General features: G+C 42.2%; 1 protein-coding gene and 1 non-coding gene across 2 annotated transcripts; both read left to right on the top strand.

Moving 5' to 3' along the window:
• Nucleotides 1–68: 68 nt before the first annotated feature.
• Dennd10 (DENN domain containing 10) lies at nt 69–19,248 on the top strand. The gene is made up of 9 exons (XM_020186378.2): nt 69–158; nt 2,247–2,443; nt 4,254–4,333; nt 7,294–7,442; nt 8,366–8,477; nt 10,359–10,459; nt 13,852–13,959; nt 15,110–15,204; nt 17,876–19,248. The coding sequence occupies exons 1-9, from the start codon at nt 104–106 to the stop codon at nt 18,050–18,052; spliced, it is 1,074 nt and encodes a 357-aa protein (XP_020041967.1). The 5' UTR covers nt 69–103; the 3' UTR covers nt 18,053–19,248.
• Nucleotides 11,290–11,478, top strand: LOC141425091 (U2 spliceosomal RNA). The gene has a single exon (XR_012450196.1). It is a non-coding gene; the product is annotated as a U2 spliceosomal RNA (small nuclear RNA).
• Nucleotides 19,249–19,469: the final 221 nt, after the last annotated feature.

Raw genomic sequence — 19,469 nt, 5'->3', positions numbered from 1 at the left:
AGGGGGCGGGGCTTGCGGGGCGGGGCCTGATGCTGGGGGTGGGGCCGGGCGGTGGGCGTGTCCGCGTGGGGGCGGGGCCTGCGGGCGGCGACTGCGGCGGAAGATGGCTGCGGCAGAGGCGGCGGACACCCAGCTGATGCTCGGAGTCGGGCTGATCGGTGAGGACGCAGGCGTCCTGCCCGGCAGGTCCACACCCCAGTTGCGCCTCGGCCGGGGACGCTCTGGCGCCGCCCGCGAGGGGAGGGCGCGGCGTCCTCGGCGTTGAGCCTGGGCCGGGGGCTTTGGGGCCCGGCCTCCTCGGCGCGGGGACCCCGCCCGCCGCCCTGGCGGGTCGGTCCTGGGCCGCGCGTGGGGCCTGCGCAGCTGGAGGCGGCCGAGACCGTCCAGGTGCTGGGCCGAGCTCCTCCTGCTGACCTGGGGCTGGCTGCCCCGCGGAGCCCGAGGCCTGGGCGGGGCCCGCGGCCGCCTCGGAGCAAGGGGATCCCGCGTGCCTGGCCGCCCTCTTCGGCTCCCGGAGGCTGCATGGTGGGACCCACGATCGTCTCCATTTACCGCTCACCGGGGGAGGGGGTAGCATCGAAGGGAGGCCCAGGCTGTTATTGATGCACGACACACGGTAGGAAATGGCAGCGCCGGGAGTGGGACTCCTGCAGGGTAGCCCCCGAGCCCCACTCCCACCGGTGGAGAACTCCAGCGTCACGTGACCGAGCGCGGGCATGCAGCTGGAGTTCCTGCGCTATCACGTGTAGGATCCCGGTCAGTGTCGAGGAGGGCATGGGTCCGGGGAACTCTCTGGGGTCTTCGAGCAGCCCAGTAGGTGTGTGGCAGCCGTGGGCAGTGCTCCAGGGGTGGATATTTCAAAGAACCATTTGTCCATAGGTGACAGAGCACCGGAATGCTTGAATGAGTAAACGTCTGTCGTAACTCTTCTGAGATTTCAACATACCCCTAAAGCCAGTGTACAAGAACATTGCTCAGGCTTATCAAAACTGGATACGTGTGATTATTTTTCAGTGTCTCAAAGGAGTGCGTTTATCTAGGAACGGCTGCCTGTATTCATTTATTTTTTTCTTTTCTCTTTTTGGCGGTACTGGAGTTTGAACTCAGGGCTTCATGCTTGCTAGGCAGGCACACCACCACTTGAGCCACTCTGCCAACTTCATTCCTAATGAGTTTAAAACTGCTTCAAAGCAAAGCCTGAGTATCCCAGGCCTATCTTAGTTTTGATAGAAGGTACTTCTGAATTAAGGTTGAGTTAAACTCTTGACTTTACCTACTAACAGCGAAGAAAAAGAGGATGAGTTTTGATCATATATTTTTATTTTTCATATTGTCATGCACAAAGAAAGTATTTGTTTCAAAATTAGGTCTGGTGGAGTGGCTCAAGTGATAGAGGCCTGCCTAGCAAGTGTGAGGCCCTGAATTCAAACCTCAGTACCACCAAAAAAAAAAAAAAAAAAATCAAAATAAAGGGGGTACTTGAGGTACAGTGACACCCATCTGTAGTTCAAGCTACTTAGGAAGTTGAGGAAGCACCTCAGGCTTTTATTATTAGCACATTTTTCCTTTTTTGTAACTGAGGTATTTCCTTTGGTGATAAAGGCACACTATGACCGGATAACACTAAATATTATCTTTTAAAATTTTGTAGGGGTTGAAGATGTAGCTCAGTGGTAGAGCACTTGCTTAGCAGACAGGATGCTCTGGTTCAATCCCTAGCACTGCAAAAAAGTGAACAAAACACAAAATTTAAATACAGAATGCGCACAACTGGTGTGACATGATTTGAAAGAGATGTGACCATCCCCTTCATTTCTTTTTTGTTTTGTCCTGTGCTAAGGATGGTACCCAAGGCTTCATACTTGCACTCTGCCACCGAGCTACATCCATAGCCTTCTCTTTCATTTTCTGAAACAGCCTTTTCTGTATTTATTACAGATTCTTCCCACTAGATAAAAAACTTAGGGCAATTATAAATTACTAAATGTATGTGTGGAAGAGTAGGGAAGAAGTCTATCAAATATCTAAGGCTAAATTTTCATTCCTGATTTGTTATAAAAAGCTTTTTACTCAGGGGGCCTAAACTTTAAGATTTTAAATTCACAAGAGTTTGAGGTCTCCAGTTCTGGGGTTGCTTTGTTAAATGGGGTATTAACACTGATTCCACTAAGTGCTTCTGAGTAACCAATCAATTCACATCCTTGCTGCTGTTTGACATTCTCACAGTGACCATCTTTCCACCGTAGAAAAGGACACAAATGGAGAAGTTCTGTGGGTGTGGTGTTATCCTTCCACCACAGCTGTGTTAAGGAATCTGCTGCTCAGAAAATGCTGCCTTACAGATGAACGCAAACTCCTCCATCCCTTTGTCTTTGGTCAGTACAGAAGAACATGGTTTTATATCACAACAGTTGAAGTTCCAGATTCTTCAGCTTTGAAAAAGGTATTTCAAGTCATCTAAGATTATTCCCATCACTCTTAGCTTTAGACATGATCATTTATGATGCACTTTTGAAAACATGACCGACTACTCTTCATGGAAACGCTTTCTTTGGCACTGCACTCTCATTCGTTTTACAAATAGGTATTGTGTTGGTAGTGGTGACTCCCTTTTTTTTCTTAATGCTACTGGGATCCAAACTCAGGGCCTCAGGCTTGCAAGGCAGGCGCTCTACCACTTGAGCCACTTCACCAGCCCTACGGTGTCTCCCTTTATCGAGGTAATAGTCTGATGGAATAGAAATATAAAAACAGTTTCAAAGCCATGGCTCTGATTAAAAGTGGGAAATATATCCATAATTAAGAGCTATTTTAGAGGATATAATTATTTTTGGTGGAGTTAGAAAAATATTTCCATTACTTTGTGGATAATAAGAGTAAAAATTTAGAAATGATAAGGGAATTGGTGTAGGCTTTTTATTAGTGTGTGGTTTGATGCATAGTTCAGTGTGACTTGGAGAAAATTATTATGTAGTTTTTATGGACTTTCCAATGTCAAGTACATAGGTTTTTTTGTTTTTTGTTTTTTGTTTTTTTTGTGGTACTGGGGTTCGAACTCCAGGCCTACACCTTGAGCCACCCCACCACCCTTTTTTTATGATGGATTTTTTTGGCTGCCTTTGAACCGAAATCCTCCTGATTTCTGCCTCCTGAGTAGCTGGGATTACAGGCATGAGCCACCAGTGCCCAGCTATAAGTAGATTTTTCAAAGGAAGGAATATTGGAATGAAGTGCCTGAACCTCTGGCATATACCTGGGGTACTTCTTTTTCTTTTTCAGTTTTTATTTTTTTTAGCTATAATGGGACTTTATGAAGCATGTCTAGAATGTTTAAATTTAAGCTGGTATTAATCTGATTTGGGATTGTATTTAAAATAACAAGAACACCACAAATTTAGAAACTGTTACAGGTTTAAGACAAAACAGAGACTCATAATTAGAAAATGTGAATTTGAGGCTGGGCATGGTGGCTCACCACTGTAATCCCAGCTACTTGGGATGTGTAAATAGGAGGATCAAGGTCCAGGCTGTCTGGGGCAACAACAAGAGGCTGTATTTGAAAAATAACTAAACCAGAAAAGACTAGAGTGTAGCTCGAATGGTAGCATTCCTGCCTATCAAGCTTGAGGTCTGTAGTTCAAACTCCAGTACTGCCAAGGAAGGAGGGAAGGAAGAAGGAAGTGAGGGAGGGAAAGAGGGAGGGAGAAAGGGAGGGAGTAAGGAGTACATTTGCAAGAAGTTTCAGTGTGTTGTAATCTTTGTTTTATGTGCAGTAAGTTCTTACTGAAAAGTTTTGAGGTAGCCTCAAGTGGATCTGTCCCATGTTTTGCATCACAGACTGCAGAGTTACAGGAGCACTGAAATCACATTTTTCAGATTTGAAAATAACAAGATTTAGATATAGCTCTTATAGTTCAAAATATGATTTAAAAAAATTTTTACAAAAATGTATTTCTTCAGCTGGATTCGGTTGTGTAACACCTCCTAGCACTCAGGAGGCTAAGACAGGAGGATCGAAATTTAGAGGCCATCCTGGGTTACATAATGAGATCCTGTCTCACAAAATAAATAAATAAATAAACAAATAGAGAAGCAAGTGAAACTTTTTACATTTTGGTCTTTTTTTTTTTAATGCTACTATGTCTCATGCAAGGGGTTTGCTAGAACACAGTAATAAAATCACTATTAAAGTATCTGTTACATTCTATTAAAAGTGTGTTTTAAAATGTACTGTTTCTGTTTCTTTTGGACAGGTGACCCATTTTTCTATTGTTCTGACCGCCAAAGATTTCAACCCAGAGAAATATGCCGCTTTCACTAGGATATTGTGCAGGTCTGTATGAAAACCATGCTAAATGCTAATACAGCAAATGAAGATCTCACTCAGTAGTGATGACACAGCAGATTTCTAGACAGGGGAAGAAAATTGTAGCACTCTCTCAGCAGCTTTATCTGTAGTAGCTTGCAAAGGCTGTTTTGTAAAGAGGATCTTTCTCTTCTGCTTTGATGATTTCTCCTCTGGTTGGGAAAATGGGCTGGGAGGAAGAGAAAAAGCGATTTGCCCAGCTGTTACACTTCCTAAATGTCTTGGGTTACTTGCCACTTTTCATCTGTTACTTCTACTTACCTCCCATCTAGAAGTTTCCTTGGCAGGATGGATAAGTTAAGGGCCTTATGAAGTTGTCAGGTACTTCATCTATATTAAGGTCTGTGTATGACAGTTATTTTTGGGAGAGTTAGTGCCATACTGAATTATGCTAAAGCATAGGGAAACATCTCTTAGCTGGGATGCTGAGGGGCTAGGAAATGCTGATGGATCAATTTATCATGATACAAGTCCACTCCTTTAGTTTTAGTCCAACTGTTGAAAATGTCTATCTAGAATGCACCAGTCCACACTTGTCTTGTTAAATATGTGTAATAGACCTAATGAAATCTTTCTTACATCTTAGGGGCATTGACTCCTTTAATGATAAAGGTTTTTACAGGGTTTAGTTGATTGTTGTTGTTTTAATATTATCACTAGGTAAATTGTAATTCTAGACGTCATGTATAAGCTTCGGCCCTCTGGTTCTCACCTGAAATGGTTTTCTGGGAAGGTGAAGGGAATTGTTTGTTTTTCCCACTCTAAACCCAATAAATGGTTGGTGGCTGGTAGAGTGACTCAAGAGGTAGAGTACCTGCCTAGCAAATGTAAAGGCCCTGAGTTCAAACCTCAGTATCACTGAAAAAAAACCCTGCCTACCAATAAATGGTTGCCTTTTACACACACATATCCCAAAGAAGAAAATGACAGACAAAACCTTCTCATTACCTAGGAGATTCAGTTCGTTAGATTATATTTTGGCAAAATGAGGTTTTACCGGGCAGGCGGAGTGGCTCAAGTGGTAGAACACCTCCCTAGCAAGTGTGAGACCCTGAGTTCAAATCCCAGTACTGCCAACAAAACAAAAACTAAATGAAGTTTTACTATTTATGCATCTAGGCACAATGCAGAAAGCCTTCTTGCTTTTGTAAGATAAATTCCAGGTATATGCCTCACTGTGGAATATAAACAACTATCTGCAGGTGTGGCACTAACACAGGGGAGGTTATTGCTAGAAGAGACGCTATCCAGAAGCCATAAACTAAAACTACTTCAGAGGTGTTCTGGACAAATACTGGGCTCTCATTACATTTGGTTGAGTCAGGGTTAGGTTACTCAGCTGAATTCCTTGGGAAGTATTCTGGGGCCCAGAAGGCAGGGTTGCTTCAGACTCCACTTCCTGCCCTGGAGGAAGCCTGAGGGTTCTAGCTTCTGCACCATGGCACTGTAGCATTCTGAATTCTTGTCCCGCCACAAGACAGAAGGAATTAGGACTCAGCTACTGCTAGCCACCTCCTCTGCCTCCTGCCCCTTGTACTTGTGCTCAGTCTCGTATGTACACAAATAAACTTGTGCATACTTCCACACTTCCCCACAAATGCATTTTCACTCAGACACTTATATGATGATAAGGCAACCATGGAGATGCACCCTTCCATTTCCAGGGAAATAAGTAGGCAGGTGTGCCTCCCATGGCATACTGCTTACTGTGATAGCAGAAGCCATATGGGAAGAGTTCAGTCCCTGGGTAGTGTCCTCTACTGTGACTCCCTTAATCCTCTAGTTCCAGAAGCTAATGACTCATTTTGTGCATACTTGGAATCAGCTGTCCAAGCCAGGAATGGCAGCCTGTGGGTGTCTGAACAAGGTAATCTGGATTGTACTCCATGGTTCTCCCATAGAGTAGTTTTTGGGGGTTCCTCTCTATTCTGTCTCTGATGGCACAGGGTTGTCACCTCGGAAGTCATCTTATCCCACTTCCTGTATATTGTTTCTACTTCATAATCTTAATGGCATTTTTTGTTGGTGGCAAAAAAGCCTACAATAAAAAAAAATCAGCCATATGGAAGTGTACAACAAAAAACAGTATCTCTTCCCCTAGCCACTTCCAGTTCAAGTGGCCTTACACATCAGTTTTATTTCCTTCTTGTTTTTCTGTCACATCAGCTGCTGGCCCAAGTAGGCCCAATTGTGTTTCCTTTTTTTTTCCTGTGCTGGGGCTCAGACCCAGGGCCTTCTGCAGGCTAAACACACCTCTACCCCCATCATGATTCTCAAGCAAAATGTAGTTTTAATCTCCTAGGAAGAGATGCCAAGGGGAAGAAACTGACACCCCATGTGAACTATAAACGCAGTGAGTTTCCTGTCAGCATTTTCTGGAAGTCTTTAACTTGACAAACGTCTCCAATGTGCATTTATCACTGGAGACTTAAAAGCCTGGATTTCTGAATTATCTAAATATAGCTACCTCTGGGAGCTGTGATAATAAGTATGGGTTCTACAACTAATTACTGCTTTCTCTGTGAACAATGCATAAACCTTCTTGTCAAAGGAAACTGCAGCAGTAAAACAGTTGTATGACTAAGGACAGTAGTTATGAATATAAGACATAAAAAGTGGTAATATAATATTCTTGGGAATAATGCCCTCAGAAAGTCCATGCTTAATTCTTGTGCCATAGGGAACTACAACCATCTTTCCTAGATGGAAGGAGAGAGCTGCCTTCAAAGAATTGTTCTAGATCTATCAAATGTTGTTGTCTAACTGAATTAGAGGAGAAATGCACACAGAAAGGTTCAGCCATTCAGAAGTGCATTAGGAAAGGCTTTAGATTCTTTAGAAAAATGCCAGTGCCTGACCGTGGTGTATTTCTCTATGTGATCCATACCAAATAAAAACCCAATCACTTTTTTTTTCCTTTTGTACAGAATGTACCTGAAACATGGGAGCCCAGTTAAAATGATGGAGAGTTATATTGCAGTTCTCACAAAGGGGATCTGCCAGAGTGAAGAAAATGGCTCTTTCCTTAGTAAGGACTTTGATGCTCGAAAGGCATACCTTGCAGGCTCCATCAAAGGTAACAAAAGAAGAAACAAAATCCCAGGCCTATATCAAAATTCCTGAGCCTAGGTCATTTTCATCTGTATAGCATGTGTTTCCTACATAGGAGGGGACTACAACTCCCACATTTCCCTATTGAGTTAGAATTCTATTGAAGGAAAATATCTTGTGGTATTACTTTCCATATGTATTATTCTGTCAATTGTTAGAGAAATGTTTGACCAGTAAGCTGAATTTCATGGCTGAAGGTCTCCACTGACTTCCATAGTTTTTCTTCCCTTACATCTTTGAAGTTAGCTCTTCCATGTAGAGAGCTCAGGCTTCTGGCCCACAATTCCTACTCCAGCTCCTAGCTGGGAAATCCAAAATGGCCAGAGGGAGCAAGGGCTTACCCAGACAACAAGGACCTCTGAAGGTGAGGCTGTCCTCCCACAGTACCTGCCTGTCTACTGTTGATCTGCTGTCCTTTCTGGTTTCTAAGCATCTTGTTGAAGCATTTGGTGTTCTTCAAGCTAGCTGAAAAGAATTTAAGAACGGTGTGTGTGTGTGTGTGAGTGAGTGAGTGAGTGTGAGAGTGAGTGAGTGAGTGGGACAGGGAGAAGTTAGTGGACTTTTTATAATAAGGAATTTTTCATGACATAGAAAGATGTTGGTTCTCCTTCATATCATTTATTCTACTTCCTTGTGAATCCAACTTCTCTATGCAGCCAGCATAGAACCCCTTGTGGGCCATTTGTCAGCAGCTAGGACCCACGTCCCTGTGAGCAACATATGGGTAAATATACCTATCCACCAAATGAGGTGCTTCTGTGTTTAACATTTGCCTAAATGTATCCCCTATTAAAAATAATTTTGTATTCATGTAACAAGAATTGTTTCTGATAAAATTTTATGCCTTTACATAATATTTTTGCAATAACATTATCATTTCTCTTTAAGACATTGTAGCTCAGTTTGGAATGGAAACTGTTATCTTACACACAGCACTGATGCTAAAAAAACGAATTGTCGTCTATCACCCCAAGATAGATGCTGTCCAGGAGTTTACCAGGTATCTTTGCTAATTGCTAAAAAGTGTAAGCTTTCTTGGCAGACAGTTTGGGACACTGGATGCTACTGTGTGCTTTGTGCATTAGTCTGAAGGTAAAATACCATTTTAGTCTAATGTTTAGACTCAGTGGCTCAAGTTCACTGAATTTGGACAGATTCTTCCTTAACTTTAGAAATAGGAATATTTTATGGCAGGGATTTAGCAAAATTTTCTTGCCATAGAGTAAATATTTTATGCTTGTGAGCCATATGGTCTCTGTCTCCATTTCTCAACTGTCTGGGTAACTTAAAAGCAACCAATGATAACACAAGTAAATGAATGAGAGTGACTGTGTCAATAAAACTTTATTTATAAAGTCAGGCAGCTGGTCCATAGCCCATAGTTTCCTAATCTCAATTTTAAGTAGGTTGCTCTTCCCTGTTTAGTTTTATCAGACTCTTATTGTTATAATAAATATAGTGTTAATGGGCGCTTGTGGCTCACGCCTGAAATCCTAGCTGATCAGGAGGATCGTGTTTCGAAGCCAGCCCAGGCAAATAGTTCGAGAGACCCCATCTCCAAAAATCCTTCACAAAAATAGGGCTGGTAGAGTGGCTCAAGGTGAATGCCCTGAGTTAAAGCCCCAGTACCACAATAAATAAATTAAGCGTGGGGGTTTTTTTTGTATGTGTGTTACTGGGGTTTGAACTCAGGGTCTTACACTTGCTAGGCAGAATGGCTACCACCTGAGCCATTCTGCCAGCCCTGTAGTGGGTTTTAAAGAGTTTTTGTTTACTAATTCTAACTTCTTCTTAGATCCCTTTATAAAAGTAGGAGGAGTTACCATTGTGCTGGGTAACTGCATGGCAGGCATCATATAAGTAATACACCTTAAATTATTAAACTTATATGGTAAGAACTCTGCAAGAAAGTATCATTACCCTGTTTTATGAATGAGAAAATTGAGGCTGGCAGAGGCTAAGTGGTAAGATAATGAAAAGGAGAAAGGCTTTATAGACAGAAAGGCCTGGGTTAAAACCCTGGGAAGATAACTTGTTAGCTCTGTGACCACAGAAAAGACAGTGAGTACTCCCGAGCCTCAGTTTCTTTATCTGTAAAATAAGGGTCCTAATACCTATTGGCTAAGTTTATTTTAAGAACTGGAAGTAATTTATATAATGTGCCTCACCCTTAATGCCTGCTTTAGAAAGGATCATTAGGATTGTGATTGTCTCATCGTAAGTGGGGGGGCAGAGGGAGGAGAATTTACACCCTGCCTTTTTGACTTCAAAACTATGTATTTTGCTACCCCATGACCTCTTCCCCCTGTATTTATGCTTCTTAAACTGGAGTGTCCATACCTGCTGAGATATGTCACCTGGCACCAGGGGTTCTTGAAGCCACAGAGATAGTCCATACATCTTCCTACAAGAACTTGTTTTTGCCAGAAGTGTTTTTATGGAAACCTCTGTTGCCTGAAAACACACAATTTGGTTTGCAAATTTTAAATTTTAAATATAAATAACAGATTTCCAGAAAATTTCTTGCTCTCTGGGACACCTTTGGATATTACCCCTAGGCTTCCTTTCTGTGGCAGTCTGCAGAGTGGGATGTTTGGAGGAAAACTTTAGAATCATCACTCTCTTTACAGATTTTTACAGACTTTACTTTGAGCTATTTGTAGCCAGTCTCACCTAAAAAGTAGAGTTTAAAACATGGCATTGTGTTAATGTGGTGTTTGGCGGTTTTAGCACACTTGAGGCTTGGTCCCTCCTCTGCCCCTGACTAGCCACAGAACTCTACCCTCTTAAGTGTCCTCTCAGGAAGAGGAGAACGAGCAGGCAGGTGTCTTAAGGTGTGGGCCAGCAGCCATGTGACTGAGTTCTTGCCTTGATTCCCCAGGACTTTGCCTGCCCTGGTGTGGCATCGACAGGATTGGACCATCCTGCATTCTTATGTGCACCTCAATGCTGATGAGCTGGAAGCCCTGCAGATGTGCTCAGGTACACACGAGCATTGCCGGGAGGAAAAGATGTGCTTGAAGGAGTCTTTTATGTTTTGTTTTGTGTGTGTGTGAGTGTCTGCATTCCTAAAGGAATATTGATCGCCACTATTTCTTCGCCAAATGCAATGGATTTTGTTCTCCTTTTATTTTTATTTTTTATTTTTGTAGTGCTAGTGATTGAACCCAGGGCCTCAAGTATGGTAGGCAAGCACTCTACCATTTGAGCCATACCCTAGCTAAAAAATATTTTTAACTTAAAAAAAATTGTGGTAAAGTGCACATTAAAATTTATCATTATTAACCTTTTTATAATTTTCTTTTTCTTTTCCAGTGCTTGGAATTGAACCTGTTGCTCCATGCATCCCCACACCCAAATTCTAATCTTAAAAATTAGACTGGGGTTTGAACTCAGGACCTTGCACTTGCTAGGCAGGTGTTCTATCACTTCAGCTATACCTCCCCCCTGCAAGTTATTATTTTATTTATTCATTTGTTTATTTTTGTGGTGCTGGGGCTTGAACTCAGGGCCTACACCTTGTGCCACTCTATCAGTCCTGTTTTTTGTGTTGGTTATTTTTGAGATAGGGTCTCCTGAACTGTTTGCCCGGGGTTGGCTTTGAACTGTGATCCTCCTGATCTCTTCCTCCTGAATAGCTAGGATTACAGTGAAAGTAATTTTTAAATGATGTTATTATACTTTTATAATTTTGGGCCAAGTGCCAGTGGCTCATGCCTGTATTCCTAGCTACTTAGGAGACAGAGTTTCAAAGCCAGTCAGCTCTGGGGAAAAAAAGTTTGTATGATCCTACCTCAAAAAAAACCCATCACATCGCTTCTCGGCCTTTTGGGTAAGATCGAGTGTAGTGTCTGTTCTTATCAGTTTAATATCTGATACGTCCTCTATTGAGGACAATATATTAAATGGATTTTTGGAGCAGGGAGATGGAATGGGGCTTGCTCCGTCCACTCCACGCATTGACCTGGCATTGCAGTACCTCCGGGAACGGTGCACTACCACCCCCCTCGGGGACTAAAAAACACCCATCACAAAACGGCTGTAGAGGGCTCAAGTGATAGAGCTCTCGCATAGCAAGCATGAGGCTCTGAGTTCAAACCCCAGTACCACTAAAAAAAAAGATAAGATTTTGAGAATAATTCCGTATTACATTATTATATTTATGAATAATGCATTACATTATAACTTAATATACTTTATAAATAATATAAATATAATAATATACCTACAGGAATCCTAAATTTTAAGTGACACAGTTTTTATTAATTTAAGGTTATATTTCTTATTTCTAAGGTGTAAAAAGTCCTTCATAAAAGATGATAATAGTGGTAGGTACTTTTGTTGTTTTAAGTTATAAAGTATTTATTTTCTTTTGTCTTTGGTAGTACTGGGGTTTGAAAGGGCCTTGTGCTCATTAGGCAAGCACTTAAATTATAAAATATTTCCTACACATAAAATATATAAGACTAGAGATGTGTGGCTCAGTGGTAGAGTGTTTACCTGGCATATTCAAGGCCCTGAGTTCAATCTCATGTACCAGACAAAAGACAAAGAAAAAAAGAAAAATATACATGTTTATGCAAGTCAAAAAAATGAAAATACAGATTTGTGAAACAGATGAAAAAGTAGAGTCTCGTCAGTACTTTGAAGCACCTCATGGGACTGAGCGCTTGCCTTCATCCCATCCCATTCCACCTGTATTTCCACCCAGAGCTTAGTGTTCCCTTGCCTTTCTTTACAGACTCGCTCCCTCCTCTGGCCCTACACATGCAAACATGGATCTCTAAACAGCATATTACTTTTACAAGTTAGCTGAGTATATAGATTCAATAGTGAATTCTTCTGTGGCCTTTTTTTTCTATTTATTTATTTTTATTTATTTATTTATTTATTTATTTATTTATTAATTTATTTTTGTGACACTGGGGTTTGAACTCAGGGCCTCACATTTGCTAGGTAGGCACTCTTACCTCTTGAGCCATTCTGCCAGCCCTTTTGCTTATTTTTTTGTGGGATTCATCCATATTCATGTGGACGTCTGTGGTCGCACTCATTTTTCTGATTCTACTGAATGATACCCAGCAGTCTGCCCACTTGAACTTTTCTAATAATTCACTTTTAAAAACAGTGCTGCTATGAAATTTCTTTTTTTGGTGCTGGGAATTGAACAGGTTGGACTTGCTGTACCACTTAGCTACACTCCCAATCCCTAATTCCATTTTTTTCTCATATGAATAACCATTTGGGCCTAGGATATTTATTGTATAATTTCCTGCTTTCTTGGGTAATCAGCAGTATCTTTCTGTCTTGTACTACAGTTTCTCGTATGATTTGTTCTGGGTCTAGCTTTCAGGAGTAGGTTTTATTTTTGTTGATTTTTTTTTTTTTAATGTCCTTACTTGGTAATGTAAAACTTTAGCAATAAAAACTCCAATCAGGCTGGTGGTGTAGGGTTCAGAGGTAGTGGTTGCCTAACATGTAAAAGGTCCTGGGTTTGATCCCACACTGCAAAAAAAACAACCACCAGCAACCACCACGCCTACCCGCCCAACTTTTTTTTTTGGCAGCACTGAGGTTTGAATTCAAAGCCTTACACTTGCTAGGCAGGCGCTCTACCACTTGAGCCACTCCACCACTTCACTATTTTTTTGTGAAGGGTTTTTTCGAGATAGGATCTCTTGCACTCTTTGCCTGTACTGGCTTTGAACCATGATTCTCCTGATCTCTGCCTCCTGAGTAGCTAGGATTACAGGCATGAGTTAACAGCATCTGGCTCCCTACCAACTTTTGTAATTATATTGATCTATGGGAAAAAAATCTGGGAACTGTTGTTTTCAAGCAACACCAATTCCAGAATTCACTAATTCTTTTAGCATCTATCCTCAGGTGTGAAAGAAGTGAAAGAGTATGTCATCCCCATGTTAGCCCTGAGCACCTAGCCATGTGGCTATGGGTTCTGGGGACAGAGATCTGAAGGGGAGATGCTGGTTAAGTGAGTCCGTGCTACCTTCTGTCTCTGGCATTCTGTTTTTTTGTTTTTAACTTAAAAGTTTTTAAAGGAGGAAAGTATATATTTTGGTTCAGTTTCAGAAATGTCAGTCCATTATGATGGGGAAAATGGGGTAGAGCAGAACAATTCATGTCTTGGCAACCAGGAAGCAGTGAAAAGGCTTAACTTAGGGACCTTGCCCTTGCTGGGCAGGTACTGTACCACTTGAGCCACCCAAGCCCAAAATAATACTGTCTTAATAAATGCCCGGTGTACAGCTAATGTTCCCAAATAACTAAAATCATGAAGAAAAGCAGCTGATGAACTGTTAGACTCACTTCTTTCTTGACACTGCTCCAGTAATGTGGTTATCTTTATAACACAGGTTACGTTGCTGGCTTTGTAGACTTGGAGGTGAGCAATAGACCAGACCTCTACGATGTGTTCGTGAATCTGGCAGATAGTGAGATCAGCATTTCTCCACTGGCGAAAGGTGTGTTCTCATTATTATCTCCTCTGTGCTGTTACTGACATGACATGTAAACCAAGCCATCTAAAAAGCCTCCTTAAGCTGCTCTGTGGAAGCTGGGGAGTCTTCAGGGTCTAGAACATGTCATTTGAGGTTATAAACCTGGACATGTTAGCAGTACAGACAGGATTACTGGTAGATAATAGCTTTTGTGTGGTCATTTACCTTTTTCCTGAAAGTAGCTGCAGCTGACTGCTGGCTTATTAGGTATCTTTTTTGAGATAGATTCTGGTTATGGTTATTTTATTTATTTATTTTTTGTGGTACTGGGGCTTGAACTCAGGGCCTTTACCTTGAGCCACTCCACCAGCCCTGTTTTTGTGAAGGTTTTTTTGAGATAGGGTCTCGGGAACTATAAGCCCCAGCTGGCTTCGAACCATGATCCTCCTGATCTCAGCCTCCTGAGTTCTGGGATTATAGGCATGTACATCACACCCAGTTGAGGTACTGCCTTTTGTAAAACCAAAGTGACAGAAAACTGGTGTGGGCAGGTGAAGCATGAGGACCAGAAAGAGTGGCACTGCCTGCTGCTGTCTGTCCTCTGAGTCTGTAACATGGACACAGCCCCATCAGCGCCATTAGAATGGAGTTTGTCCCTTGGAGTAACAACAGAACTTTCGGTTATCTTGCTGCCGACAGAAGCACTGTTAGTAGTTCCTATGAGTTAGGTTTGCTTCCCTCGTTTCAAAGGTCTTAGCAAGCTGAGTGCTCGGCCAGTTCCCATGGCTCTGACGGGAAGCACTTCTTTCACAACTGTTCTGCCAGATAGGTGCGCTCAGCTTCTTAACTGTGGACTTGGACGGGAAAGTCAGCTCGTGCCTTAAAGTCACAGCTAATTTCTAGTCAGGATTTTTCATTCAGTTTTGTCTGGAAGGGGAAATTCAGTTTGGTGTTGATGTGTTTTTCTTCAGGACCTGAAGTCTAGTGATAGCAATCACGCCTGACCTCCTGGCATGTCCTCACACTTGTGTTTAGTGATAAAATGGATGTGGAGTGCTATCAACTGCTTTTTGAAAATTCCCTCAGAGTGGTCTTTCATGTTTTCAGTTAGATGGCATGGCTATTTTTTATCATGTAAACTTCTATTCACACATCTTCTTCTTGCTCTTACCAGAGGCCATGACAATGGGCAAACTGCACAAAGAAATTGGCCAGCTCATTGTTCAATCTGCAGAAGACCCGGAGAAATCAGACAGCCAGGTCATACAGGTAATTCCCGGATCCATGGCTTTTGTAGGTGTCCCGCAGCAAAAGCAGGGATTTTTTTGATGACCATGGTGTTGATGGATGAGTAGGTTCAGGGATACGGTGGAGAAAGGTCATTGCAGGGGCTGGTGCCAAAGCCAGCCAATGATGGTGACACATCAAAGCATTCCAAATGGACTGGAATGCTTTTGGGGACTGATCAGAACATTCTCTCCTGCTAGAAAAATCTTCACAAAGGAACAAATCCACTGACTCTGGGGAACTAGATAGATGGTTGTAATATAGCTTTGCTGCATTGTCTCCTAATTAGCAGTAACATGGAACAAGATCCCACTGTTGCCCAGTGCAGTGGCTCGTGCCTGTAATCCCAGCTACTCCATTGGTGGAGATCAGCGCCAGCCTAGGAGAAAAAAAGCTAGCAAGAGCCCATCTCAACCAATAAGCTGGGTGTGGTGGCATGTGCCTATAGTCCTGGCTAGACAGGAGGCAAAGTCGTGACACCCTACCTGAAAAATAACTAGAAAGAATAAAAGGGTGGGGGTGTGGTATAAGTGGTAGAGTGAGCACCTAACAAGTGTGAGGACCTGAGTTTAAAACCCAGTACTGAAAAAAAAAAAAAAAACAGACTGTCAATCTGAAAAAGGTGTTGACGTATACGTTGCTATTGTTGGGCTTTCGATATAAACATAAATGTGTATGTGACATTTAGCTGTGCTGTAAACTTGGGGGAGAAGTATTCTAGCTGACCAGGTTGAGCACCAGGCTGAACTGGCATTGTCCAGAAATTAATAGCCACATCAGTCTAGAAACATCACAGTTAATTCTGTCCCATTTGTACAGGGTAATGCACTGTGTTAAATATGGAAGGTCTTATTTACATTGGTTTGATTACAGAAACTAATAAAGTATTCTCTAAATGGTTTTGGGTGGGGGGGGGGAAGGCTGCTGTCACTCCCTGCAGAGCCAGCTTCTCATTGGGTCTGCCTATCACGCTGACCAGAATGCTCATGTGCACCAGCACCCTTTCCTCTGCCCTTGCCAGAGTGGGAGGATAGAGTGGGCCTTTCCTTGTGGTGCCAAAGCCCCTCCCCTGGCTCGAGGCTGGCCCAGTGTCCTTTCTTTGTAGCCCCTTTGCCTTTGGCGTGTTCCCAGCTCCTTGCTCCTCTCCTGAGTACACACCCAGCCTTGCCTCTCCTGGGCCCTGCCCATCCAGACCCGTCTCAAACCCCAGGGCCTGGCCTGGAAAGACTGTTTACTTGGTCTTGTCTTCACTTGTGCCACCATGGGGCACCTCTGGGATGCAGGCCCCACTCAGCTGGTCCCACCTGGCATATTTCTTCATTTGTTCATTCACTTATTCTGACTGAGTCCCTGGAGCACTGGACAGTGTGGATCCAGTGTGAGGAAAATCCTGTCCTCATGAGAGCCTGCATTTTAGTGGAGAAGGTAATTGGGAGCCATGATAAACGCTATGACAGAAGCAAAGGGTCAAGGTAGAGAATGTTGGGGAGGGAGTAAGACAGCTCTCTGAGGAGGTGGCATGTGAGCAGAAGGACGAGAATGGGCCACAAGGCTTGCTAGGACTGGCCAGAAGCACGTTCTTATGGCTTAGTGCTGGTGGCCTGTCTAGCCATGTCCAGAAAGGGTGGACAAGTCTTGTCTAGGGACCTGAACACTGAAACTCTGAGGATGTTTCTTTCTTCCTGTGTGAATCAGCATTGCTCCTTATCACCTGCTCTTAACAATGGTGGTGAAATGTAGAGATTTGAATTTTAGACTAGTTGGGCCTGGAGTCTTTGTGGACTCTAATGTATGAGATCTTCACACAAAGTAAAAGTGCTGAAATACTTGAATGAGGCAAAAGACGTGACTCTAACGTGAGCTCCAGTGAGTCGTGAGCCACTCCAAGGTTGTCAGTAGAGGGGCCAGGTCTCTCTCCCAGGCAAGAGGGGACTGTGAGGAAGAGATTTGCTTAGAAACAATAAACATAGAATAACCACAATTCCACAGTTCTCTTTGGCATATGTGGCATGGGTTATTCAGCCCTAGAAAGGAATGAGGGTTTTTTTTTTGGCAGTACTGGGACTTGAACTCAGGGCCTACACCTTGAGCCACTCCACTAGCCTTTTTGTTAGTTGTTTTCAAGACAGGGTCTCGTGAACTATTTGCCTGGGCTGTCTTTGAACTCAGTCCTCCTAATCTCTGCCTCCTCAGTAGCTAGGATTACAGGTGTAAGCCACCGGTACCCAGCAGGAATGAAGTTTTGATACAACATGAATGAACTTTGAGGACGTTATGATATTTTGCTGAGTAAAAAAAGCCAGTCACAAAAGGACAGGTACCTAATAGAAAAAAGGCAAATCCATAGAAGAAGTAGAGTAGTGGTTACCAGGGTTCTGAGGGGAGGGGATGGGGAGTTTTGCCAGTGGGCAGTTTTTTTGGGATGATGAAAAGTTCTAGGATGGATGATGGTGATGGCTGTACACACAGCAAATATACTTAGTCCCACTGCATTGGACCCTTTAAATGGTAAAAATCTGTGACATTGATTTTTCTAAGTCATTTTGTTTTCATAATTTAAAACTTTAATAAACTTAAAAGCAGCAGGAAGAATTCTAGACAAGAACTTCAGATTTTTAAATAATATGTTGCTTTTTATCTTGTTCTACTAAAGGATATTGCCCTAAAAACAAAAGAAATCTTCACCAACCTAGCACCATTTTCAGAAGTTTCAGGTGATGGAGGAAAGGTAGTCCTCAATTTCGAGGCACTAAAGCAAAAACGATTTCCACCAGCAACAGAAAACTTCCTGTACCACCTCGCAGCAGCCGAACAAATGCTGAAAACCTGACTGTGAGCCATACTGTCTTGCTGATGACCGATAAAAAAACGCTTATTCCGATTATCCAGTAACTATGTAAAATACTGAAAATTACAGAGGAAATGTTATATTTTTAATGATTTATTTGAAAATGTTGAGATTTGACCTGAAAAACCCTAAAACGTGAAAACACTTGTGATTTTCTCCCAATTGATGAATTCCTGCCTGCTGCCATGCTAGACAGAGTGCTGTAACCGCTGCGTGGGACATGAATCAGCCTCTGACCTGGAGTGAGGGCAAAAGCAAATCACAGCACACATGACAGCCTCCATTACATGTTCCTCTTTGTCCCTGTATAGCCATAAACTAACCGTTTATTTTCAGAAGGCTGCCTGAAACTTCCCTTTGTACTCTTCTAGGAAGAACTTTAATTCCTTGTGAGGAACTCTACCTTCTGAGCCAAACTGCTAAGTTTTCTGCAGAACTGTCTGGAAGATCATTCATGAGACCCTGCAGTTGCACTTTCTTGTAAAAGAAAAAAAAATTTCTTGGCTTTTGAACATTTTGCCTATGAGGGTTTTGCATAGATTTTATACTTGAGTAGACAACCTTAATATTTATACTGCACAGATGTAAACATCTGGCAAACTTAAGCCATTAGAACTCTTCAGTTAACCCCATTGCTAGCAATATTTGGAAAAGATGCCAGTCCTTGTATGGTAGCATAAATAGAAGCCTCTTTAAATATAAATATCTGTAGGCCTAAAACAATGCCTTCATATGGTTGGTAAGCGAATATAAGAATCAAATTGCAGGGGCCAAACCTAGAGAATATCTTTAAACGACTTTATTAAAAGTAATCTGGCCACATATCAAAGTCACTGTTCCTGTTCACTGTGTACCTTTTATATAACTGGAGATCTTAAAATTGCCAAGTAAGCATAGAGGTCTAAATTATGTACACATTTTATCATGTGTATTTGTATTAATTATGAAAGATTACTTTTCACTCAGTGCTGATAGCCTTTGAAATCTTAACCTAGAAACATGTTTGCAAAACATTTGTCTGTATTAGATCTTTAATCTTTCTCTCTGGTTAGACATTTGTTAAGTAAAAATAAAAAATAGTCTTTTTCTCCTTCCTGGGTAGGGACAGGGAAGACCTGAAGTGAGATGTTTACTGAGGCTAACAAGTGAGAATTAAACTTGCACTTTATGAAAACAAATCCTAACATCTTTTTCTCCCTCATTTTTTTGCAATACTCTATTAGCTAATGATCAAAGCTGTTATAATTACAAATTTTAAACACAAATCAAATGGAAATATTTTTGCAGTCAACAAAGATTTAGGTTGTGAGCAATTGTGTCCTCTTTCCCCACTACCAACCAATGAAAAGTTTTTTCCCAACTGTAATGGCACTGGGGAATTATGAAAAGGCCTGTTGGA

The sequence above is a fragment of the Castor canadensis genome, chromosome 7 (assembly GCF_047511655.1).
Source record: "Castor canadensis chromosome 7, mCasCan1.hap1v2, whole genome shotgun sequence".
Lineage (NCBI taxonomy): Eukaryota > Metazoa > Chordata > Mammalia > Rodentia > Castoridae > Castor > Castor canadensis.
This window is presented reverse-complemented; position numbering and strand designations above follow the sequence as displayed.